General features: G+C 39.0%; 1 protein-coding gene and 1 long non-coding RNA gene across 3 annotated transcripts; one reads left to right on the top strand and one right to left on the bottom strand.

Annotated features, from left to right (window-relative positions):
* Nucleotides 1-962: 962 nt before the first annotated feature.
* Nucleotides 963-20,908, bottom strand: LOC118221883 (CD209 antigen-like protein E). 2 transcript variants are annotated; one of them, XM_035407320.1, is made up of 7 exons: nucleotides 20,231-20,908; nucleotides 17,375-17,527; nucleotides 15,424-15,525; nucleotides 14,633-14,731; nucleotides 14,313-14,464; nucleotides 13,916-14,019; nucleotides 11,058-13,507 (listed from the first exon to the last, which is right to left on the bottom strand). In XM_035407320.1, exons 1-7 carry the CDS (start codon nucleotides 20,349-20,351, stop codon nucleotides 13,369-13,371), a joined length of 870 nt encoding a protein of 289 aa, XP_035263211.1. In that variant the 5' UTR covers nucleotides 20,352-20,908; the 3' UTR covers nucleotides 11,058-13,368. The 2 variants fall into 2 exon arrangements, with proteins under 2 accessions (XP_035263212.1, XP_035263211.1); XM_035407321.1 differs by lacking the exons at nucleotides 11,058-13,507; nucleotides 13,916-14,019; nucleotides 14,313-14,464; nucleotides 17,375-17,527 and adding exons at nucleotides 963-1,364; nucleotides 1,772-1,875; nucleotides 2,169-2,320 and having other exon boundaries at nucleotides 20,231-20,858.
* Nucleotides 20,909-21,002: 94 nt separating this feature from the next.
* Nucleotides 21,003-22,498, top strand: LOC118221892. Its single transcript, XR_004764201.1, has 2 exons — nucleotides 21,003-21,266; nucleotides 21,362-22,498. It is a non-coding gene; the product is annotated as an uncharacterized LOC118221892 (long non-coding RNA).
* Nucleotides 22,499-26,033: the final 3,535 nt, after the last annotated feature.

The following is a 26,033-nucleotide window of genomic DNA, read 5'->3' as shown; positions in this document are numbered from 1 at the left end:
AGTGAGTAAGTAGGTACTGAGAGCTCTTTCTATTAGCTCAAACATTCACACAATGGGTCTCATTTATCAAGCAACACACAAACAAAATTTCTCGTAATTCCTTTGTACCAACATTTACACATGAAAACTGGGATTTATCAACGTTTTTGGGAGTCCAACTTGATCGGACGTGCAAAGGAAATTTACGAAAACCTGAGACCACACGCAGTGTGAAAGAAAGATAAATTATAAAGAAACTAACAAATTGCTTGCAAATACTATTTTAATTAAGTAAAACAAAAATGTTTGAAATAAGCATTACAAAGAGTTGCTATGATTTCATAATTGCAGTTTTGTTTTTTAAATAATTAATTGATGAGAAATACTATTTAAATGGCCAAAATGCTGTTAAGTCCAAGCTTGCAATGGCGGACCTTGCGCTATTAGAGGATTTGGCGAGAGCACTTTGGCGAGATCGCATTTTCAGGGACCGGTGTGACTTTTTTGCCGAAGATGACGAGTGGCTCATGAGTCGGTTCCGATTCCCTAGAACCCTTCTTAATTGAGACTGTGCAACATCTTAGAGCCAGACTTAACGAGGCAAACAAGAAGATCTTATGCCATTCCAACACATGGGTTACCCGCTGAAGCAGGGGTTGATGACCCCACTGGCCAACCCCCTGTCACCGCGTGAGGTGCGCTACAATGAGGCGCTTCCAATTTACGACTGATTGGGATTTATCAACATACGCACGGGGATACGATTGAAACTAAGTGCCTCCAAACGTTTGATAAATGCGGCGGCAGTTGTTAATTTGTATAATTTTACGGGGAAACTTATGTGCATATTTACGAAATTATTGATAAATGAGGCCCAATGAACACATTTGCTTTTTTAGCAGTGACTGCTGTTCTCGATTTCAATTTAAATTTACAGTATCACAACAGCAAGATGAGGACCATTTCAAATGTATGGTTTTTGATTTTTATACTTACAATATGTCCATAGAACCAATAATGTAATAGCTTAAATCTACTCTGCATGTACAGTCATTTCAATGCATTTAATAAAGCTTAGTCTCACAGATACATTTCTAGACTGCAGTATGTATATTCCATATATTCCCAACAGAAACGGTAACATTGGGGTCTGCTTATTGGTCCTGTGTTTGACTGTCAAACCTGGCATGGTCAATGGACTCTCACAAGATGAGAGAACCAAAAACATGCAATGATAAAAAATGGTTTAGGGGAGCAGAGCATTAGTCTCACAGATGAAATTATGGTAAGTAGAACAGTAAAGAGTAATCCATGCATTCATTATAGAGTCAGTCAGGGCACAATGAAATCCATTTTTATCATCTGGCTCTCCACTCCCCCAGAATCTGTAAAGGAAGCAAAGACTGAGACACAGAAGCTGTATTTCTCTGCTGTTTCCTACGGAGATACAGTGACTCCTTCTCATTCTCTGTCTGATTGCCATCTACGAGAGAGTTCAGACAGCAGAAATATATCTTGTTGGAAGATAATTCTGGATTAACTGTACTCATTAAATCAGCCTCATCGTACAAACAGAACAATATTAAAGATAAAAAGGGTAAAGTACACATATGCACTATCATAACCAGAAACATACCCAGTGACATATTTCACTGCAGTAACACAAACCTTAGACTGACTACCATCAGAGGAACATTCATATTTCTGATCTGCCAAGATGTTGTTTAAAATTATACATGATTGTGTCTGTCTATATTTTTACGTCCTGTGCTGTTTCTGTAAGAATTCTTACCCTTCCTGCAGAGGGGTTCCATCCACCCACACCCAGTTACCCTTAGCCACTGAGTAACTCAGTCCAATCCTGGCATGGAGTTTTATTTGTTTGTTGATGAAACACTGAAAACAAACACAGAATGACCCTCACTGGTCACTCTGTAGATGTAGACACTGAGAGACAAACAGTCCACACTGACACTTTCTGGATCTGTGAGATACTGAGCTACAGCATGAGCCACACCCCACTGATAAATGCGATTCACCCATAGTGGTAATATTGAACTCATTAGATTGTAAGAACCAACACAAGATTAGATATAATTACATAATTACATTTACAGTGGCTTCTTATGAATGCATGTTGTCAGTTTTATCTCCACCCACTCATTCACAATTATTTTACAGAGCCTTACCTGTTCCTCATCACTCTCTATAATCACCAGGTCAGCTCCCCGTTCCTCGCAGTCACGGCGACTGTCTGTCCAGCTCTTCATCTCATTAGAGAAGTAGTAACACTTCGAAGAGAACTGCGCCCAGCCCTGTGGACAGCAGGTACATACACTGCCTGTACAGAATGAACAGAATGACTCTGAGAATGATATTTTCATTGTAACAGTGTAAAAGTAAATGCTTTTCTGCAGATGGACAACAGAGTAGCACCACTCACTGTGAACTGGAGGGACAGCACTGCTACAAAAAGAGGAGTTTCTTAATTACTTCATTGTACTTACTCATGGTGCTGTAGTTGCTTCTGAGCTCCTCCAGATCTCTCTCCAACATTGAATAGTTCTCTGATAGACTTGTATCTAATTCACAAGGGGAAATGCATTCCTTAGGAAAAATAAGTATCGATTAAGGAGTTTTACAGAATTTCACCTCAGTATGATACAGACTACTGTGCTAACCTGTGGAAACAGAAGCTTAAGCCCATAGGTTGACCACATCATTTGTTAAGTTTGTGAACTGTGAATGAATAAATTTAGGCAACCTAGGAGAAAAGTTAAGAATTTTTATTTTGTGTTGTTAAGTCAATGTATTAATTTACACAGTTTTAGAGAATTATGAACAATCTTTTTGTTTGTTTGGGCTTTATAAGAATATTGCAGTATACATTTAACAATGTGAATGAATATATATATATATATATATATATATAGATGGGTGACAAAATCTATTAATTATGTAAGATTTTTATTTATGTAATTTTTTTCTAGGCAAATCTCAAAGTAAAGACTACAATGTTAAATGGATTTTGAAAAAAAATAATGTTCAACAATGATCAGGGCATCAACATCACATTATTAGCTCTTATGTAGTAACTAATTTATTACTTAAAAACATTTATTTTTCTTAAAATAGAATCTACAACAATAGCTGGGTGAAAACAGAGGGGATTGCCCAAAAGCCCAAAAGTTAATCCCACTATATGATATTCATTTGTAAAACGACAGAACAGATCTGTTTTTTACTTTAAAATGACATTTTACCAGGATCACAGTAAAGAGACACAGACAGTTACTCACAGAGGACACACAGGACTACTGTGGCAGCCAATAAGAGAGCGCACAGCAGCCCCAGACTCACTGCAACCCGTCTGTAGGGATATGAGCTTTGCCCACTGTGCTCTGCGGTCAAGAAAACAGACAAGTTAAGCAGAATGTCTCATTTCTTTGATGTTTTATATAGTTGTTCTTGTTGCTAGTTTTTATTTTAATTTCAAACCAAACATACTGCAATAAACTAAAGTTTTACAACAGCAAATAAAAATCCACTACTGCAAACTTTAATATTCACCTACGCAACTACCAAATATTCACTAAATAAAAATACAGGAGGCCCTCTCTCCTAAATGAATATAAAAGTGTGGGCCTATTCCATTTCTCTCTCAATTTTATGTGACTACATTCGGTCAAAATATTTTCAACTCTTCAGAAGAAAAGCAAGTGTGCAGAATTTGAGCCTCTGTCCATTCAGGAGGCAGGAGACAAGCGCATGCAGTCAGCTACCCTTTATTTTCATTGTAGCCCAAAAAGCATTTCTATGCCATGCATTTTCTGCACTGGAAAACTATGCAACCGGCACAGAGAGATTGCAGGTTCCTAACTGACCAGGGGTGTCACTATTGAGCAAAGAGCAGGGGACACCCTGTCCACAGAAACCCTCCCTCAACCCACGGGTGAAATGGTGGCCGGTTACACATTTCCAGATGGAACACACAAGCATTATCCAGATAGTGGGGCCCATCACTGCACTCACAATGCCTGAGAAACACAAAACTTAAAATATTTTAAAGACAAAATGCGGGATGTGCTTTTGATATTGCTGCGGTATGCAATAAATAAACAGTGTACCTACATGGTAACAGAGATAACGCATCTCTGATCCTGCTCTTGGGACTTGTATGTACAAGTTGCACAGTAAATAAAAATCTCAGTTCTGCAGTTCAGTACTTGGTTGTGCCATTTCAGCTAATGTATCAACACAGTTTCACTAAACAGTGAACATTTCAGTAAATATTTTACTATGGTCTAAACTGCAATTAAACCAATATTGGTGTATACAGTTTGACTACTGAAGTGAAGGAGTGGGCTTACAGGGTAGGGGGAATGGCGATATCTGAATGTCAGAGGACCCATGACAAAATGTGTAGGTCAGCAGGGTGAAGATTCAAATGTTCTCTCAAAGAGTCTGAAGATCTACTCCTGTGACTTGTTCACTGTCTATATAAACTGCCTTAGTGAAAATGTTCCAGATGCTGCTTTTCATTTTATGCTGACAGCTGTATACTGTTTTGATTCTACCCTGAATAAAGCTCTTTAGAAACTGCAACATGTTTTTAATCTGGTGCAGGCTCAGTTTTTCCACCTGAAACTTGTTCTGGATGCTGAAAAAGCTGAGCTTATGGTTTTATCGAATAGTACTGTAAGTAGGCTACACATCATTAAGCCAAAGTATTATCACTTTACAAGGCCAATCTATTGAGCCTGTGAGAGTCTATACTTAGGATACTTTCTTGATGCTCAGCGGTCTTTTAACTATCACTTCCAACATCTGATTAAGAAACGCAATTTGAGTTTTTACTTTAGAAATAAATCGAGTTTCTCTTTAAATGTACATTTGTCAAAGCTACCTTATTGCCAGTTTGTGATTATGGTAACCTGTGTTACTATCGTCTTCACATGATAAGACACAGTGTATCATGGAGCCCTGTGATTTATCACAAGTAGAAGCCTCACTCATCATTGCTCACTGTACTCAGTGTTTGGGTGGCTCGCCCTATCCATGCATCGACTTAGCCACAGGTATGTTTTCATTTATAAGACAATTTTGGGTATTCTTCCGAGCTACCTTTCTTGCTATTTGACCCAGAATTAGAGTGCATACCAGTAAGGATAACAGATACTTTGATAACGAAGGTTCCTACTGTCCGTACTGAGCTAGGTAAAAAGGCTTTTAACTTCTCTGCACTATCTGCCTGGAATAGCTTACAGAGGGAGGTTCGGCTCACAGACTTGGTTACTCTTTGAGAATTTAAATCAGTTATTAAAAGCAGAGAACTTCATGCAATTGGTCACTATGACTGTTTCTGAACTTATGTTTTTATCTGTATTGTACTATTGATTTTATGTAATTTATTTGTGTGGTTGGGTATCTAAGTGTGTGTGAAACAGGGCATTGCTGTGAAAGAACGTACAGGCTCAGTCAACCTGCCCTGTATAAATAAAGCTTAAATAAATAAGAGAATAGTAATTAGCAGCCAGCCGAGTCAGGCAGAGGAGTGTGGCTATGTATATATTGGGGCAAACAGCCACACTTTTGGGGGGAGAGTGGTAAAGTCAAGCTATGCTAACAGATACCAGCAGATTCATGTTCATATTAAGAAACGCTAGGTGGTTTGTCACATTCAAGATTCTAAAATGGTTTCTTGACGTCAATAAAACTGTTCGCTTAACAGTTTAAAATAGATATGACAACTGAGTCAATGGAAAATTAGGGCCAACAGTCACAGACAGCCAGAATGAATGAGATATAAACACTTTTTTTAAAATTTGTGTGTATGTGTCTTCAATTGACTAATATGAATTGCAATGCTCAAAATTTATGACTGTGCATACTCTGGCCCAGTACCACTACAAGTCGAGAAAAATATTTACCTCTTGGCGGTAGCATGATCAACCCCCGGGTATACCACAGCCAGTTTTTTGCAACTTACATGCCCACCCCACGTCCATGCTTCCGGATGAGTGTCGCCATTTATATGAGCTGTTTATCCTAATCCATTAATTAAATTACAATTAAAATCCATAGGCCTACTTCTATTTTAAAATATCAAATAAGCCTAAATGCAAAATGGGTAGACTGCCACATGTAACTTAGTCATTTAGAGCTCCACACAAACTAACCAAGAATAACACCCTGTTTAACCCCTTTACACAAACAAGCGTTTTCTAATGGTCTCTTGACATTTATATGTAATAAAATTATATTTTATTACATATAAATATAAATATTATATTTATATACATATAAATATTCTAACATAACAATTGCCAACTCCAGCATTAACCTCCCTTTGCGTCTTACAATGATGCACATTGCAATAATTGATATGTTCTAATATTTCTCCCAATTAAAGTAATTTACGGTAACACAAGAGGTCTTCGGGCAAGAGTGAGCTGATAGGTACGATCTGAGAGCTGGGAGCTGGGATGAGTGAGCTATGAGGTGCGAGCTCAGATCAGGAAACTGGGAGCTGGGAGCTTGGCTCTAGGTGCAAGCTGGGAGCTACAAGCTCGCAGCTCACACTTGAGGATTGAACTCTTACTAAAATAATTTGTGGATTCTATTTTTTCCCCCTACGTTCTACTGATGTAATAAAAAAGATTCCACAAGCTCATTTAAAAGCGACAATGATCTCTTGATTATCCTGCTTTTTAATACACTGTGCAGGTGTTCTTAACTGTGTGCTGCTCTTTAATACACTGTGCAGGTGTTCTTACCTTTGTGCTGAGCTCCTGGACTGTTGAGTGAGGTCTGGCCCAGTGTGCTGTACACATCTTGGTCTGGACACGCCAGGTCAGTGTATATACCCTCTGAATCTTTGGAGACCAATGCTGCCATTTCTGACAACTGCTGCTAGTGCTCCGTCCAGTATTTCATTTTATATATTTTCTGTCACTGTGGTCTGTGGTACTTGAGCAGAAAGAGGAAATTGCATTCAGGAAGCTGGTCAGGGCTTGACATTAATACCCCCCCCCTTCGCAAATGTGGGTAGAATTCAGCATTGGTGTGTAAATTGTTCACGTACTAGGCGCTTTGGCAGGTGACCTTCCAGTAGCATTTTCTATTTAAAAAATTATTGTAGTTTACAAAAGCCATCTGAAATAGTTAAATCAATTTGTGGTGATACTACATGTGTTATGTTCTGTGCAAGGACCCAAACGCAGATAAGATATGGTATAGTGGTAAACGGGCAAAAAATCAAAAACCAGGAGATCAGATAGGCGAAGGTACAAAGGAACAGGCAAAAGAAGTCAAAACAAAGCAAAGGTCAAACCAGAAAGCAATCAAACAAAAGGGGCAGGCAAACTCGAAGTCGTACGGAAAAGGCGTCTCAGGAATCTCGATAAACAAAGGCTTACAAAACATCAGCACAGTGAATACGATCAACGTTCTGACAGGGAGCTGGTGGAAAAGACTGACATTTATACACTGGGAAGGTAACAATCAAGGAGGGGTTACGTGAGTGAGGGCGGAGTAACAAACAACATCCAGGTGAAGAACATTAGGATAACTAATTAAATGACAGGGGACTGACAAAACGCGGACTGGAATCACATAGACAACAATGATAACAGACAGCCTGGGTTTAGCAGGTAAAACACGTGCAGAGAGAGAGAGGTGCAGTTAGAGCAAGAGACAGGTGCAGGCAATTGCAGAACTCAGCGTTAGGGCAGACTAGAAAGAAAAGGGGCGGAGCTACAGCGCAGCATGGAAAAGGGGAGAATGGTTAATGTATTAGTATAGTGATTTAAACTATCAAAAACCCAAAACTAGTGTTTGTTAATCCATTAGTAATATTACCATGTTAGTATATTAATGAGGTTAGTACTTTACAATCTATAAATTAGTAAGGATTAGTAGAAATTAGTAAAACTAGATATAAGCAGGAAGTAAGTAAAACGAGACTGGAAAGAAGGGGGGAAACCACGAAAACCCGGAACCACCCGAATAGTGAAATCACGCAAATACAGGGGAGTAAAGCAGCTCAGGGAACACAGACACAGAGACGGCACTGGGGAGACAAGTGACCGGGAGAATAAAAATACTGGGACGGAGGATGTGAAAAATAATAAACTTACAGAAACATAAAATAAACACTAACAGCAAACAGATACTAATACAGACTACAACAACATGATACTACAACTCCCATGAGTGATGGGTGCACTCTGTGTGCTCATCTCATTGGCCACCTACTTCACCCTTCTCTTGCTTCCTCAGTGGGAGAAGGTGAACTCAACCAAAATCAAACAGCCAAACACGGCACTGTACCTCCAAATGTGTGTAGGTGATAGCTATACTCATTGCAGCTTCAAAGTGTTTGTTTAGTGACACTCCACACCAGTGGAGAGCGATTCAAGTTCTCCAGTTCTCATTGGGAAACGGAGAGCTGACAATAATTGCAGCATCAGACACAGAAAACAACAATGGTTCAGTAAAGGAGCATGAACTTTATGCAAATGAAAAAAATGCAAAAGATGGAAAAAAGAAAATACAGTTCTAAAGAGATTGTGATTACAGCTGGTCTGATTATTCGTTTTACACAGGTTTATAGTCACAATATGAGAGCAGTAATTAAAACTTTCCAGTTTTACATATTTTCGAGTACACTCATGGGACATGATGAAATCACGCATCAATTTGAACAATCTTTTCTGAGATTGTTTTCCATCTTGTTGATCCTGCGATAACACAATTAAAATGCCTTTCTCCTGCTCCAGATGTTACACATGATATAGCATAGAAAGCTATGCTACAGATCCAGGGCCAGGATTGAGTAGCAGCTTAGCATGTACAAGAAGCCAAAGTACCTGCTTTGTGATCACCAATAAACAACAAATAAAACAGCATCATGTAAACATCGGCGCATTTCTTAGAAAACAGAGTGTTTCTAAAAATAAAAAAGATGTGATGTCTAATAACAAGGACCTTCTTTCAATTGGTTTGTGTTTGCATTTTTTCATGGTTTGCACTCTTCTTGAATATCTGTCTTCCATTGTTTCACATGTTTCATGTTAATTTTTTAATCACACTCATCCTATCGTGGGTTTTTTCCATCTATTTTACACTCAGCCACAAGGTAGCGGTGTTACTTTTCAGTTTATGAGTACAAAAGAAATGGAATTTCTTCCTTTCTAAACGTGAACACTAGATGCATAAATAATACACTTTCACATATAATATTCACAATATTTTAACTCAAATTACAGGTTTTTACAATTGCTAACAAGCATTTACCTATACTTAAGATATTTCTTCGAAACTCTTAACACAGCAACACACCTACATCACACAATTAGCCAAATAGTTAATTTTCTGCTCAAAACCACATTTTGTTCATTAAATACCAACTATACATTTCAAAATGCAAAGCAACTTTCTCTACATACACTAACTCTATCAAAACATGGCAAACCCGACTCAATATCAGATCATTCTCTCAAAACACTAGCACATTTTCTATCCAAGAGGAACATCTAGTCAATCATAGCACAACGACTTTCAAAATACTAACAGTTGATGGCATTACAAAAACTGCATTACTTTTCATGTTTCAGTTCTACCTGCATACAATAGACAATATGAAATCCATTGTTTTTTTTATAATTCAGTTTCCTTTTACTGTGAACCACTCTACATTTTTGGTTGAGTGTCGAATGTGTGCATTTTTCGCCAACATACTATCTATAAAAGTAAATGAGTCATCTTTACTTTATAGAATGTAGTAGAAAAAAATTGTAAGAGACAGACATGCTACAGTAAAAGCTTTATTAGCAACATGAAATTGCTGCCAGTGATCAACAAAAAATCCAACATACATGGGCTTTGGTTCCAAATGTGTAAAAATAAAATACACAATTACAGTAAATCAGCCATTTCTCAATGTTTCAATGATCTGTTCATTCAAAAATGCTTATCCGCTGTTTCAATATAGCTTTTGAGCTGCTGTTGTTGCAGAAGTAGAGGCATTATACTATATTTAAGGTTTTGAACATTAGGTTTTCATTTCTGGCATGCTGTGTGCAAGCATTTGTAAATAAGACAAGAAAGGTCCATAATTTTGGTATTGGGTAAGCTTGTATGTAAAGAAACTAAGCATTTTAGAAATGTGTTAATTGACTGCATATTCTGTGAAAGCAACATGAATTGTGTTAATGGTATGGTCCACAACAGACGGATGTTGTGCTAATTGTGTTTAGAGTTTTGAAAATGTGACCACAGATTGGACAAAAGGATGTGAGCGATTGTAAAAAACTGTAACAACGTTACACATAAGTGTGCACCTGACATAACTATGAGTACAAAGTTAATATGTCAGAGTGGCAAAGTAATGCTGGTTAAGAGAAACAATACAAACCATCAACGAACTCATAACTTACTAGAGCATTCAGAATTTTTATCAATGTATACTGAATAAAAATTTCCCTTTTTGTGTGTTGAGAGAGAGAGAGAGAGTGTGCGTATGTGTGTGAATGTGTGTGTGCGTGTGCGTGTGTGTGTGCGCACGTATACACACTGTGTTTAATTAATTAAATGTGTCATTTACTGTACATTTAGTAAAATTGTAACAGCATTCAAGGCGACTATTTCATGACATCAAGTGACATCATGAGTTATATCATAGTTAGCCTAGGATCCTACATAAGCAGGTTTTATGCACCCTTTATAATGTTTAGCCATTAACCTGGTGATATTGTTGGTTATTTCACATTTGGCATAATGTTGTAAAAGAAGATGTTTTGCCACCCTTTATGAAGCACAACATTTGCGTATGCATGAAGCCATTATGTCAAGTTTATGAAAGCATTATATACACTACGTTAAGCTTTTATTTTAACTTCCTTTAAAGTGTGAAAGTCACTTCTAAGGAAAGTTGTGCTGGTTGCCAATAGAATTAGGAAACTGTAGCTGAACTGCACCACTTCTCAGATTATCCTGTAAGATCTGGTCATGTTGAAGTGATGTGGAACAAATGATTACAAAGAAAAAAAAGCTGAAATTGAAGCAGCAAACTAACATTCAGAATAACAAAAACTTTACTTGACACAGTTTAATACATTTTTAATACGTCTTCAAACATGCATGGAATATAATTTTTAGTACTTTATCAGTTTGGTATTTATGAGTATTAATGTAGCATTTATACACACTCTTAGCTTGTGGACTTGCTTCTGTGATACAGCCAGATTGAGATTAAGGTAACACAGGAACCACATAAGCCTAAATTCAATAAACATTAGTCCTTAAATTTGACTATCAATTGCAGCAAGGATTATAAAGCAAGGATATTACTTGTAATTCAGAGTTGAGGATAAATGTTTATTGAATTTAAGTCATAGAGTCACATACCACTTGTTTACTTGTGGGTACATGTGGCTTATGTCCTCAGGACACAGCCTCTGTTTGGAGAGCCTTTATGAGATAGTGAGTAAGTAGGTACTGAGAGCTCTTTCTATTAGCTCATACTTTCACACAATGGGCCTCATTTATCAAGCAACATACAAACAAAATTTCTCGTAATTTCTTTGTACCAACATTTACACATGAAAACTCGGATTTATCAAAGTTTTTGGGAGTCCAACTTGATCGGACGTGCGAAGGAAATTTACGAAAACCTGAGACGACACGCAGAGTGTGTGTAAACTCTGCAGTTCGTCTTTTAACTTGAATTTTTAACTTTCATTGATGAAATTGGTCATTAAATGGGCTTCTTTGTCTATGTATTTTGTCATGAAATATTGAAATATCATAAAGAAAGATAAATTATAAAGAAACTAACTTAAATTGGTTGCGAATACTATTTTAATTAAGTAAAACAAAAATGTTTGAAATGAGTAATAGCATTACAAAGAGTTGCTATGATTTCATAATTGCAGTTTTGTTTTTTAAATAATTGATGAGAAATACTATTTAAATGGCCAAAATGCTGTTAAGTCCAAGCTTGCAATGGCGGACCTTGCGCTATTAGGATTTGGCGAGAGCACTTCGGCGAAATCGCATTTTCAGGGACCGGTATGACTTTTTTGCCGAGGATGCCGAGTGGCTCATGAGTTGGTTCCAATTCCCTAGAACCCTTCTAAATTGAGGCTGTGCAACATCTTAGAGCCAGACTTAACGAGGCAAACAAGAAGATCTTATGCCATTCCAACACATGTCCAAGTTCTGTCAGTGCTTGGCTTTTTGGCCACTGGCACTTTCCAGAGGGAGATTGGTGACCGGTCTGCAATATCCCAACCCTCCATGAGCCACATACTGTCCAGTGTGCTTAATTCTATTGTTAAACTAGCCCCGGAGTATATTCGAGTTCCCTATAGTGCGCAGAGCCAAATTGGTATCAAACAGGCCTTTTTCAATCTGGCTGGCCTTCCTAATACGATCAGTGCCACAGATTGTACCCATGTGCACATTAAAGCTCCATCCACCGACACCTTTGCTACTTGAATAGGAAGGGATATCATTCCATCAACGTCCAATCTGACAGCTTGCCATGTCCTCAATGTTGTTGCTCGTTGGCCTGGAGGAACACATGATTCATTTCTTTTGCAAAACTGCTCTGTGGGGAACCGCTTGGCACATAGAGCTTTTGAGGATGGCTGGCTCATTGGTAAGCATGATGTTTGACATTTAGTAACTCCAAACCTGCATAGTCAACGTTTTATCTAACCCTCCACGTTCCTTTCACCCTTAGGGGATGAGGGTTACCCGCTGAAGTAGTGGTTGATGACCCCACTGGCCGACCCCCTGTCACCGCGTGAGGTGCGCTACAATGAGGCGACCGTGAACGCGCTTCCAATTTACGACTGATTTGGATTTATCAACATACGCACGGGGATACGATTGAAACTAAGTGCCTCTGAAAGTTTGATAAATGTGGTGGCAGTTGTTTGTTTGTTTGTATAATTGTACGGGGAAACTTACGTGCATATTTATGAAATTATTGATAAATGAGGCCCAAAGAACATATTTGCTTTTTTAGCAGTGACTGCTGTTCTCGATTTAAATTTAAATTTACAGTATCACAACAGCAAGATGAGGACCATTTCAAATACATGGTTTTTGATTTTTTATACTTATAATATGTCCATAGAACCAATAATGTAATAGCTTAAATCTACTCTGCATGTACAGTCATTTCAATGCATTTAATAAAGCTTAGTCTCACAGATACATTTCTAGTAAAGACAGCAGTATGTATATTCCATATATTCCCACCAGAAACGGTAACATTGTGGTCTGCTTATTGGTCCTGTGTTTGACTGTCAAACCTGGCATGGTCAACGGCCTCTCACAAGATGAGAGAACCAAAAACATACAATGATAAAAAAAGGTTTAGGGGGGCAGAGCATTAGTCTCACAGATGAAATTATGCTTATTAGAACAGACAAAAGCTTCCCATACATTCGCATTAGGGGCAATCACGGCACAAGCTAAATCATTTTTAACACCTGACTTTCCTTTCCCCCAGGATCTGTAAAGGAAGCAAAGAATGAGACAGAGAAGCTCTACTTCTCTGCTGTTTCCGACGGAGATACAGTGACTCCTTCTCATTCTCTGTCCATTGCCATCTATGAGAGAGTTCAGACAGCGGAAATATATCTTGTTGGAAGATAATTCTGGATTAACTGTATTCATTAAATCAACCTCATCGTACAAACAGAACAATATTAAAGATAAAAAGGTTAAAGTACACATATATGCACTATTATAACCAGAAACATACCCAGTGACATATTTCACTGCAGTAACACAAACCTTAGACTGGCTACCATCAGAGGAACAATCAAATTTCTGATCTGCCAAGATGTTGTTTAAAATTATACATGATTGTGTCTGTCTATATTTTTACGTCCTGTGCTGTTTCTGTAAGAATTCTTACCCTTCCTGCAGAGGGGTTCCATCCACCCACAGCCAGTTACCCTTAGCTGCTGAGTAACTCAGTCCAATCCAGGTATAGTATTGTCTTTTGTTGTTGATGAACCGCTGAAAACAAACACAGAATGACCCTCACTACTCACTCTGTAGATGTAGACACTGAGAGACAAACAGTCCACACTGACACTTTCTGGATCTGTGAGATACTGAGCTACAGCATGAGCCACACCCCACTGATAAATGCGATTCACCCATAGTGGTAATATTGAACACATTAGATTGTAAGAACCAACACAAGATGAGATATAATTACATAATTACATTTACAGTGGCTTCTTATGAATGCATGTTGTCAGTTTTATCTCCACCCACTCATTCACAATTATTTTACAGAGCCTTACCTGTTCCTTTTCACTCTCTATAATCATCAGGTCAGCTCCCCATTCCTCGCAGTCACTGCGACTGTCTGTCCAGCTCTTCGTCTCATTAGAGAAGTAGTAACACTTCGAAGAGAACTGTGCCCAGCCCTGTAGACAGGGTTTACACAAAGTGCCTGTACAGAAAGAACAAGCAGCAGACTCTGAGAATGATCTTTTCATATGTAACAGTGTAAAAGTAAATGCTTTTCTGCAGATGGACAACAGAGTGGCACCACACTGTGAACTGGAGGGACAGTACTGCTACAAAAAGAGGAGTTTCTTAATTACTTCATTGTACTTACTCTGTAGCTGGACTTTCTCTGTATACATGGTGCTGTAGTTGCTTCTGAGCTCCTCCAGATCTCCCTCCAACATTGAATAGTTATCTGATAAACTTGTATCTAATACACAAGGGGAAATGCATTCCTTAGGAAAAATAAGTATTGATTAAGGAGTTTTACTGAATTTCACCTCAGTATGATACAGACTACTGTGCTAATTTGTGGAAACAGAAGCTTAAGCCCAGAGGTTGACCACATCAGTTGTTAAGTTTGTGAACTGTGAATGAATAAATTTAGGCAAACTAGGAAAAAGTTTTTTAAGAATTTTTAATTTGTGTTGTTAAGTCAATGTATTAATTGACGCAGTTCTAGAGAATTATAAACAATCTTTTTGTTTATTTGGGCTTTATAAGAATATTGCAGTATACATTTAACAATGTGAATGAAAATATATATATACAGATGGGTGACAAATATATAAATTATGTAAGATTTTTTTATATCTAAATTTTTTTCTGGGCAAATTTCAAAGTAAAGACTACAATGTTGAATGGATTTTGTAAAAAATAATGACCAACAATGATCAAGGCATCAACATCACATATTAGCTCTTATGTAGTAACTAATTTATTACTAAAAAACATTTATTTTTCTTAAAATGAATCTACATCAATACCTGGGTGAAAACAGAGGGGATTGCCCAAAAGCCAAAAGTTAATCCCACTATATGATATTCATTTGTAAAATCTGTTTTTTACTTTAAAATGACATTTTACCAGGATCACAGTAAAGAGACACTGACAGTTACTCACAGAGGACACACAGGACTACTGTGGCAGCCAATAAGAGAGCACACAGCAGCCCCAGACACACTGCAACCCGTCTGTAGGGATATGAGCTTTGCCCACTGTGCCCTGTGGTCAAGAAAACAGACTAGTTAAGCAGAATGTCTCATTTCTTTGATGTTTTATATTGTTGTTCTTGTTGCTAGTTTTTATTTTAATTTCAAACCAAACATACTGCAGTAAACTCAAGTTTTACAACAGCAAAAAAAAATCCACTACTGCAAACTCTTTCACCTACGCAACTACGAAATATTCACTAAATAAAAATACAGGAGGCCTGCACTCCTAAATAAATATAAGAGTGTGGGCATACTCCATTTCTATCTCAATTTTATGTGACTACATTCGGTCAAAAAATGTTCAACTCTTCAGAAGAAAAACAAGTGTGCTGGATTTGAGCCTCTGTCCATTCAGGAGGCAGCAGACAAGCGCATGCAGTCAGCTACCCCTTATTTTCATGGTAGTCAGGGGTTAAATTGGGATTTGGAAGGTGGGTGGACCCTGAGATCCCGTGGGAGGTGGGTGAAAAAAGGTACAATGAATGTCTCAGCTCAAAATAGTTGTATCTTTAATATATCGTGCACAAAATTGTAATGAAGGGAAACAATGTTTTAAAAAGAATGTATACTATTGATGCAAGCTTTTAAATGAAATATTTCAAGTTCATTGAGTGTCATTAATGCTGAGAATTTTTTTTACCCCCAAAAATAATCTGTCGTCATCCTCTTTTGTCCTCCCTTTATTCCTCCTGTCTTTCTTTCTTCCTCCTGTCTTTCATCTTTCTTAAGCATCTCACTAATCAATTGGAAAGGGACACATAGCTTCTTCGCATTGTGTTAGGGAGATTAAATGATAAATGCAATTTAGAAAAATCCGTTTTAATCACTAAGCAATGAGTATCAATACAATTAATCCATAAAATAGGCTACTGAATACTATCATATATAGCCAGCTCTCCCTAAATAGGCAGTTTTATTGAGTCGCCGAGGCCTTATAGCCTACTTGTATTTTCATTTGCAATACGAAATTGGGCACATTTTTAATCAACATTATTTGTGGATATATTCCGCACTTCTTTCTCCGCACTCGAATTGCAAATATTGTAAACAAAATTGAATTGCAGGTTTTGTTTTTGCTGGTTATTCTGAAAGCTAACACGGTAGATAACAGACTGGTGTGTCTTGTTTATTAAGTGTAGACTACTTGGTGATTAAAACGGATTTTTAACGGATAAATTGAATTTATAATTTAATCCCCCTAACACGGTATGAAGACGCTGTGTGTTAGACTACTTGTCATTTGATTAGTCTGATCATTGGCATGCTTGATAATAAAGGAAAATTACTAATGAAAACAGGTTGAGATCAATGATTAGTTTAAAGGAAAGTTTTGCGCCCCACCAATTTTCAGCTCACCAGTCACCAGTCGCCGCTGAATAAAACGTTATGTGGAAAATAGCTGTTCAATCCTAGCTTAGTTGCTGACCAGCAACCTGATGATTTTGCTCAAGCAATCAAAGTTTATTCACCTCTCTTTAAAATGTTGCATAGCCTAGATGAAATTACATGTTAATGAAGTTATCTACCGCGTCCGCTTCCAAACAATCAAGACAATCAACGATATTTTTCTTTCTGTGCCTGTGTATATAGACGTCTGTTCGTCCTGAGTTTTTTGCTTTCGGATTTTTGATTGGTTGAGCGAGTAACTGGCTAGAGGGAACACATGGACTGTAGCATACGAAAAACTGGATTGTCATAGTTATTTGTAAAACTGCCGGTCAAAATGATTTATTTATTTACCAAAGGTGGGTGGACGCCGTCCACCTGCGTCCACCCCCAATTTAACCCCTGATTGTAGCCCAAAAACATTTCTATGCCATGCATTTTCTGCACTGAAAGATCACAGGTTCCTAACTGACCAGGGGTGTCACTATTGAGCAAAGAGCAGGGGACACCCTGTCCACAGAAACCCTCCCTCAATCCACGGGTGAAATGGTGGCCGATTACACATTTCCAGATGGAACACACAAGCATTATCCCGATAGTGGGGCCCATCACTGCACTCACAATGCCTGAGAAACACAAAACTTAAAATATTTTAAAGACAAAATACAGGATGTGCTTTTGATATTGCTGTGGTATGCAATAAATAAACAGTGTACCTACATGGTAACAGAGATAACGCATCACTGATCCTGCTCTTGGGACTTGTATGTACAAGTTGCACAGTAAATAAACATCTCAGTTCTGCAGTTCAGTACTTGGTTGTGCCATTTCAGCTAATGTATAAACACAGTTTCACTAAACAGTGAACATTTCAGTAAACATTTTACTATGGTCTAAACTGCAATTAAACCAATATTGGTGTATACAGTTTGACTACTGAAGTGAAGGAGTCGGCTTACAGGGCAGGGGGAATGGTGATATCTGAATGTCAGAGGACCTATGACAAAATGTTTAGGTCAGCAGGGTGAAGATTCAAATGCTCTCTCAAAGAGTCTGAAGATCTACTCCTGTGACTTGTTCACTGTCTATATAAACTGCCTTAGTGAAAATGTTCCAGATGCTGCTTTTCATTTTATGCTGACAGCTGTATACTGTTTTGATTCTACCGTGAATAAAGCTCTTCAGAAACTGCAACATGTTTTTAATCTGGTGCAGGCTCAGTTTTTCCACCTGAAACTTGTTCTAGGTGCTGAAAAAGCCAAGCTTATGGTTTTATTGAATAGTACTGTACGTAGGCTACACATCATTAAACCAAAGTATTATCACTTTACAAGGCCAATCTATTGAGCCTGTAACAGCCTATACTATATTTCTTTCTTGATGATCAGCGGTCTTTTAACTATCACTTCCGACATCTGATTAAGAAACGCAAGTTGAGTTTTTACTTTAGAAATAAATCGAGTTTCTCTTTAAATGTACGTTTGTCAAAGCTACCTTATTGCCAGTTCGTGATTATGGTAACCTGTGTTACTATCGTCTTCACATGATAAGACACAGTGTACCATGGAGCCCTGTGATTTATCACAAGTAGAAGCCTCACTCATCATTGCTCACTGTACTCAGTGGTTGGGTGGCTCGCCCTATCCATGCATCGACTTAGCCACAGGTATGTTTTCATTTACAAGACAATTTTGTGAATTCTTCCGAGCTACCTTTCTTGTTATTTGACCCAGAATTAGAGTGCATACCAGTAAGGATAACAGATACTTTGATAACGAAGGTTCCTACTGTCCGTACTGAGCTAGGTAAAAAGGCTTTTAACTTCTCTGCACTATCTGCTTGGAATAGCTTACAGAGGGAGGTTCGGCTCACAGACCTGGTTACTCTTTGAGAATTTAAATCAGTTATAAAAAGCAGAGAACTTAATGCAATTGGTCACTATAACTGTTTCTGAACTTATTATGTTTTTATCTGTATTGTACTATTGATTTTATGTCATCTATTTGTGTGGTTGGGTATCTAAGTGTGTGTGAAACAGGGCATTGCTGTGAAAGAACATACAGGCTCAGTCAACCTGCCCTGTATAAATAAAGCTTAAATAAATAAGAGAATAGTAATTAGCAGCCAGCCGAGTCAGGCAGAGGAGTGAGGCTATGTATATATTGGGGCAAACAGCCACACTTTTGGGGGGAGAGTGGTAAAGTCAAGCTATGCCAACAGATACCAGCAGATTCATGTTCAAATTAAGAAACGCTAGGTGGTTCGCCACATTCAAGTTTCTAAAATGGTTTCTTGACGTCAAGAAAACTGTTCGCTTAACAGTTTAAAATAAATATGACAACTGAGTCAATGGAAAATTAGGGCCAACAGTCACAGACAACCAGAAAGAATGAGATATAAACACTTTTTTTTTTTTAATTTGTGTGTATTTGTGTCTTCAATTGACTAATATGAATTGCAATGCTCAACATTTATGACTGTGCACACTCTGGCCCAGTACCACTACAAGTCAAGAAAAATATTTACCTCTTGGCGGTAGCACCATCAACACCTGGGTATACCACAGCCAGTTTTTTGCAACTTACATGCCTACCCCACGTCCATGCTTCCGGATGAGTGTCGCTATTTATATGAGCTGTTTATCTTAACCCATGAATTAAATTACAATTAAAATCCATAAGCCTACTTCTATTTTATAATATCAAATAAGCCTAAATGCAAAATGGGTAGACTGCCACACGTAACTTAGTCATTTAGAACTCGACGCAAACTAACCAAGAATAACCCTGTTTAACCCCTTTACACAAACAAGCATTTTCTAATGGTCTCTTGACAGTTATATGTAGTAAAATTATATTCTAACATAAAAATTTCTAACTCCAGCATTAACCTCCCTTTGCGTCTTACAATGATGCACATTGCAATAATTGATATGTTCTAATATTTCTCCAAATTAAAGTAATATATGGTAACACAAGAGGTCTTCGGGCAAGAGTGAGCTGATAGGTACGATCTGAGAGCTGGGAGCTGGGATGAGCGAGCTATGAGGTGTGAGCTCAGATCAGGAAACTGGGAGCTGGGAGCTCGGCTCTAGGTGCAAGCTTGGAGCTACAAGCTCACAGCTCACACTTGAGGATTGAACTCTTACTAAAATAATTTGTGGATTCTATTTTGTTTTCCCTACGTTCTACTGATGTAATAATAAAAAAAAAATTCCACAAGCTCATTTAAAAGCAACAATGATCTCTTGATTATGCTGCTCTTTAATACACTGTGCAGGTGTTCTTACCTGTGTGCTGCTCATTAATACACTGTGCCGGTGTTCATACCTGTGTGCTGAGTTCCTGGGCTGTTGAGTGAAGTCTGGCCCAGTGTGCTGTACACATCTTTCTCTGGACTGGTCAGGTCAGTGTATATACCCTCTGAATCTTTGGAGACCAATGCTGCCATTTCTGACAACTGCTGCTAGTGCTCTATCCGGTATTTCTTTTTATATATTTTGTGTCACTGTGGTCTGAGCTACTTGAGCAGAGAGAGGAAATCGCATTGAGAGACCAGGAAGCTGATCGGAGCTTGACACCCACCTTTGGGAAGGAAATGCATTTAAGATCACCAACCATCACCACCAAGTATATCATTAACAAAAGAAGTACATGAAGAACTAGCAATGACCAGATCTTGGTCAAAACAGTAATAATCTGTAGAGGTTTGCACTAAATATAAAACACAAGCTGTAAAAGTCCATATACAATGAAAGCACAGCATCTGGCATACAAACTAGGCCTTTCATACAAACGTGTTGTGAATTATAAAATCCAGCAGGAGATAAATGAGGTGAATACATATCTGACGCCAAGAAGGGGAGGAAGACTTAAGCCGCGTTGCCACCAAAATTACCCGGAACTTTCAGTCCCAGGAACTACTTTACCAGGAACTAAAAGGTTCCTTCAGCCAATGGTTGTCTGCGTTTCCACCGGGGTCTAAAGTACCGCAAAGATTAGGCAAATTAGTTCGGTGACGTGTGAAATTGCGACGGCTGTTTCACACATCATTTTTGCGCGCGACTATACAACAACGATGACGCCATATAAAGCGACGTACAGGCATCTTCATTTGTGCGACACTGCAACAACAGTAAGCATGGAGGAGGTTCAAGTCGTGCTGCTGTTGATCATTATTTACTGCTTTGCAAATGGGGTAATTGAGTCAACGCTGGAAAAGAGACGAGCAGTAGTAGCAAAGCGGATTCAAAACGCCCGAAATGCTTGCCTTAGAACAAGGAAACGGATTTTACAAGCTATTGAGGAGATTGACCGAGAGATGACTGAGACGGACTCGCGCCACAGCGCAGAAAGAACAAGAAAGGTAAGAAGTTGATATATCAAGTAAATCACAATTGTGAATAATGTTATTGTAGACTACATCGACTTATTATTTTTGGCACCTTGTGTGTGTTTCAGATATGCGAGTACTACAGAATGCGTCGTGTTTCGCCATCCGTTTGGGTACACAGTAGAGCGGTGGGAAATCGTGGTTCCAACTTTCACCGAGGCCCAGTGGATAAAGAATTTCCAGATGTCTAAAGACATTTCTGTACCTTTGCCGTCGATTGCAACCAGAATTAAGGAGACATGACACAAACTACCGCTATTGTGTACCCATTCAAAAAATAGTCGCCATTGCACTGTGGAAACTTGCGACCAACTCAGAGTACAGGAGCATCTCTCATTTATTTGGAGTCGGCATTGCTACGGTGTGTCACTGTGTACACGATTTCTGCTCCTCTGTTGAGAAGGTACTCATGGCAGAAGTTATTCAGTTCCCTAACAGTGAAAAATGGCGACATTTTGAGTGCAGATGGGGGTTGCCACTGTGTGTAGGTGCAATTGATGGATCACACATCCCAATTCTTGGACCAGAGGAATACCACACAGTATTTCAACCGCAAGGGCTGGCATCCTGCAGGCTGCTGTGGATGGAAGGGTCTCTTCTGGAATGTTTTTGTTGGAGCGGTGCTGTGCTTGTCAGGGTTGTGGGGTCTAGTGGATTTGGGTTTGCTACTCCCTGATGAAACAAAGAACATTTGTGGACATGATGTGGGGTACTATATCCTTGCTGACGCAGCCTATCCTTTGAAAAGCTGGCTGATGAAACCTTTCACAGACAATGGACGACTGACACCCCAGCAACTTGTGTACAACCACAAAACTGGCAGAGCCAGGGTGGTGGTTGAGAACACTTTTGGCAGACTCAAGGGCAGATGGAGGTGCTTGCTAAAACGAAATGACTGCAACATACACAAGGTCAAATCCATGGCGATAGCTTGTGTTCTGCATAACCTCTGTGAAATGAACGGTGATGAGTACAGAGAAGAATGGGGAGCCACTGCATTAAACCAGCCTGATGGGGCACTGTCATCCACTGTAGAAGCCGAGAGGCTAGACGCACGTACAGGTCTAATGAAGTTTCTGAACACATTGTAGTACAGTGTCAGATTACTAGCTGAAGGTCAAATCCATGGTGATAGCATGTTGTTCTGTGAAGAGGTTACACCTATGTACCTTTCCTTTTATCAATAAAAATTTGTTACAGCTGCATAACTATTGTTTTAACTTCTTATGCTGAATTACAGGCGATGTGTTTAAGGACCGTTGCTTATTTTAACCTATGCACTCTCACCTGTTAAATACTGAGCTTACTAGTGTACGGTGATGAAATTGACAGCCACTACTTCCTCAGAGTATTGTACATATTAGAATATGGTAACAAGCATAAGCATTATGTGCTTATGCTTTACATATAGTAATATACTTATAGTATTAAAGGTAGTATTAGAGCTTCTTCAGTATAAACACCCCATCATTGAAAAATGGCACAATTTAACCCTCCTGTTCTGTTCATTTTTTAGGTACAGCAAAAATGTTCCCGGGTCAATCCCCATACAGGGGGGGTTTGCAAATACATGAAATGAACCATTTTCATTTAAAATGTTGATTACACTAATTAAGGCCAGTAGAATAAGTTTCATACTTTTAAGTATTTTTCCTAGATTTTCAAACTTTAAAAAGGGTCAATTTGACCCGCAACATAACAGGAGGGTCTAAACAATGGTGTCTAGCTAGGAGGAAAGGTTCATGTGCTAATTCACGCATTCCCTGGTCCCTTTTCCTGACTCTTCACACATTATAATTTCTATTCACCCAGGGTTGCTTTCCAATGGCTAATTCACACATTCCTTGGTTCCTTTTTCTGGCTAGATCAATGTGCTAATTCACGCATTCCCTGGTTCCTATTCCTGACTCTTCACACATAATTTCTATTCACCCAGGGTTGCTTTTCAATGGCTCTCGGCACCTAAAGTCTCAGGGTAGAGCTTGCATTTGAAAGGGTACTCAGTGTAAGGAAAAAAGGACGTCTCTCGAACGTGATGAAAAAGTACAAAGTTTATTTCCAATACCGGCAGTGACAAAGCGCACGAATGACACCTTGGATTCAGCAGAGTCAGACTGAACCACGAACCTTTCCAGGGGCTGCTTCTTATTTGTTTTCGAAGCTTTGATCAGTAGTGTTGAATATACATACCAAGACGGATGTAGTCAGTCCTTGTAACACCTATCAATTAGGCCATAGTGTATTGGCCGTCCTGTTGTGATTGAATTAGCACGTCTGTTGACTTGAATGGTTCCCAATCTCTCACTCCTGGTCGCTATTCTACCATTGTACCAACTGTATTGTGATAATGATAAGATCAAGGGAATGTGTGGCCAGCAGACATATTGGCATCAGAGACAGACTTCTTACAGTCCCCCGTTTGATGCTTATTTGCAATAAAGCATCACATGCACATAGTCTTCATCAGTGGCGGTGCTGTCCTGCCTTAGGTTGCTCTCCTATCACGCGGAGAACCTTACCCGTCATTGGAGCAACACCTCATTCCACTGGTCTTACTCTGAGCGCTGCCTGCTATTGCCTCTGCTTTCCCTGTGGATGTTATCACCACCACAACCTGGGTGCCATGCTGATAAATAATAAACTATAACAAATAGTCAGCGGCCGAGATATTTGAGACTGGGTACTACCCAAGCCAAGGGGACTGCTTTACAAAATATAAGTCTTTGTCGGTTTAGGACAGAACACATACAACAAATCATAACACCTTGAATCAAAATCAGTATCAAACAGATGCATACAGCGGCTTTAAATGTCAAGTTCAAAATCAAATTCTGGGATTTCTTCTACAAATCCTAACTCATCCTCAGGCCTAGTAGACAAAATGTGACGTGTGGAATTTACATATGGAAAATGGTAGGGCCCAATGGACCAGGCTGTAGGACCTGAGTGGCAATCAACTCCTTCAGTTTTAGTTCATTCTTTTTCATTTGTAAGGTATCCATCCAATTTGAAACACCTAATCCGGTTCCCGTAGCTCCTAGAACACCATCCAGGAACCCAAGCAGTTTTTGTCTGGTAGGTGTGGGGGTTGGGCTGTTGCTCTGGAAGTTGGCAGCCACCATGTCATGGTATTTCAGGAATGCTGTTGTCATGAGGTCCTTGTACTGGGTCACGCTCTCCCCCTTGCAGTGCTCGTCCAGATCTGGAGACCATGCTGTCAAGTTCACCAGGACTGGAATATGGATCCATTGGACATTGTTGTTCAGGGCGCCCTGATGTGGTCTTGCAATTATCCCAGACAGAGGTGCTGGGCGCTGCTCTGGGCACTCTTGTGTCATCGCCATCACCGGTAGCATTACAGTCAAGAGGATCTCCCACATATTTATGCCGGTTTTCTGAAATAAAGAGAAGAGAAACAAAAATAGTTATAACCCCCCCCCCCCTTTTTTTTTTTTTTTTTTTTTTTTTGTAATATGCTAGTACTTCTGGTGTTGAAGCTACTACTGGAGCACAGGTAGGGGTACATTTATTAAGTTCTGTGTAATCAACACAAAGCCTCCAGGAATTGTCTGGTTTCCGAACTGGCCATATGGGAGACATTGCTGGTGAAAGACAGGGTTGTATGACGTCCTGTTGCAAAAGAGACTCAATTGTAGATTGAATATAAGGGTTTGCTTCCTCTGGGTACTTATATTGGTGGAGTGACGGAGGATCACGGCCTTGTATATTCACCTCCATGACTTCACGATCTATTCGCCCACAATCATGTTTACTATTAGCGAAAACACCTCTATGTTTTTCTAACCCTTCCTCCAAACCTGCATCGTTAACTCTCAACAATGTATGCAAGTCATATTCTTCCGACTTCTTTATGGCATGCACTGCATGAACATCGGAAATTTCCACAAACTCATCTTTAGACTCAGTATTGCGCCAAATGCAATTGTTGCCATAATCTATAATGTAACCTAAAATGTTGCGACCATCTCCTGTTGCACTAAGCCAAGCTTTGTCTTTAAACCTGTCTTTTCCAATTTCAAAGGTAAGGTTATCTGATTGGGAAGCCAGAGACATAGTACCATCAAAGCCTTCTATTGTGATAGTCCTATTACTGTGACTAGGGGTTGCATTAGAATGAATTATGGACAAAGAAGCACCACTATCCACTAACCAATTATCGCATCGGCCTCCAACAGCGATCTGTGTAATTGGTCTACCCCATCTATCACGTGACAAAGGTGCCACGTGCAGCACGGAGGCCTGACACCCCTATGCTGAGTGTGAAGTGGTATTGTTCTTCATCTTAGAAATAGCTGCCTGCAAATCAACATTCTCTGCACTCAGTTTTGTTATTGCTGACTGTATACTACTGAGTGTCTGGCTCAAACTTGAGTGATCAGTACCCTTATTGTGAAAAGATTTGCATTCCTTAGCTATGTGTCCTTCCTTTCCACATGCATAACAAACAAACTTTCCATCCAAATTATAGGGTAATGGCCACTCTCCTCTTTGTTGCTTAATGTCATCTGGCACATATCCTTCATTTCTCCATGACACAGTCTTACGTGAACTATTATTATGAGACCTTCCTCCAACTGCAGCTACTGGATATCTCTTCTTATTCGCCAACCTGTTGTTTTTGGAGTTGTAAAGTTGAGTCATTTTTGTAACTATTTCTGTGTATGGGGTATGGGAGTCTATGTGAAGTGTTAAGGCATCTCTGGTGTATGTGTCACTCTG

The sequence above is a fragment of the Anguilla anguilla genome, chromosome 2 (genome assembly GCF_013347855.1).
Source record: "Anguilla anguilla isolate fAngAng1 chromosome 2, fAngAng1.pri, whole genome shotgun sequence".
Classification (NCBI taxonomy): domain Eukaryota; kingdom Metazoa; phylum Chordata; class Actinopteri; order Anguilliformes; family Anguillidae; genus Anguilla; species Anguilla anguilla.
The sequence above is the reverse complement of the archived record's forward strand: the minus strand, read 5'-3'. Positions and strand labels throughout refer to the sequence as shown.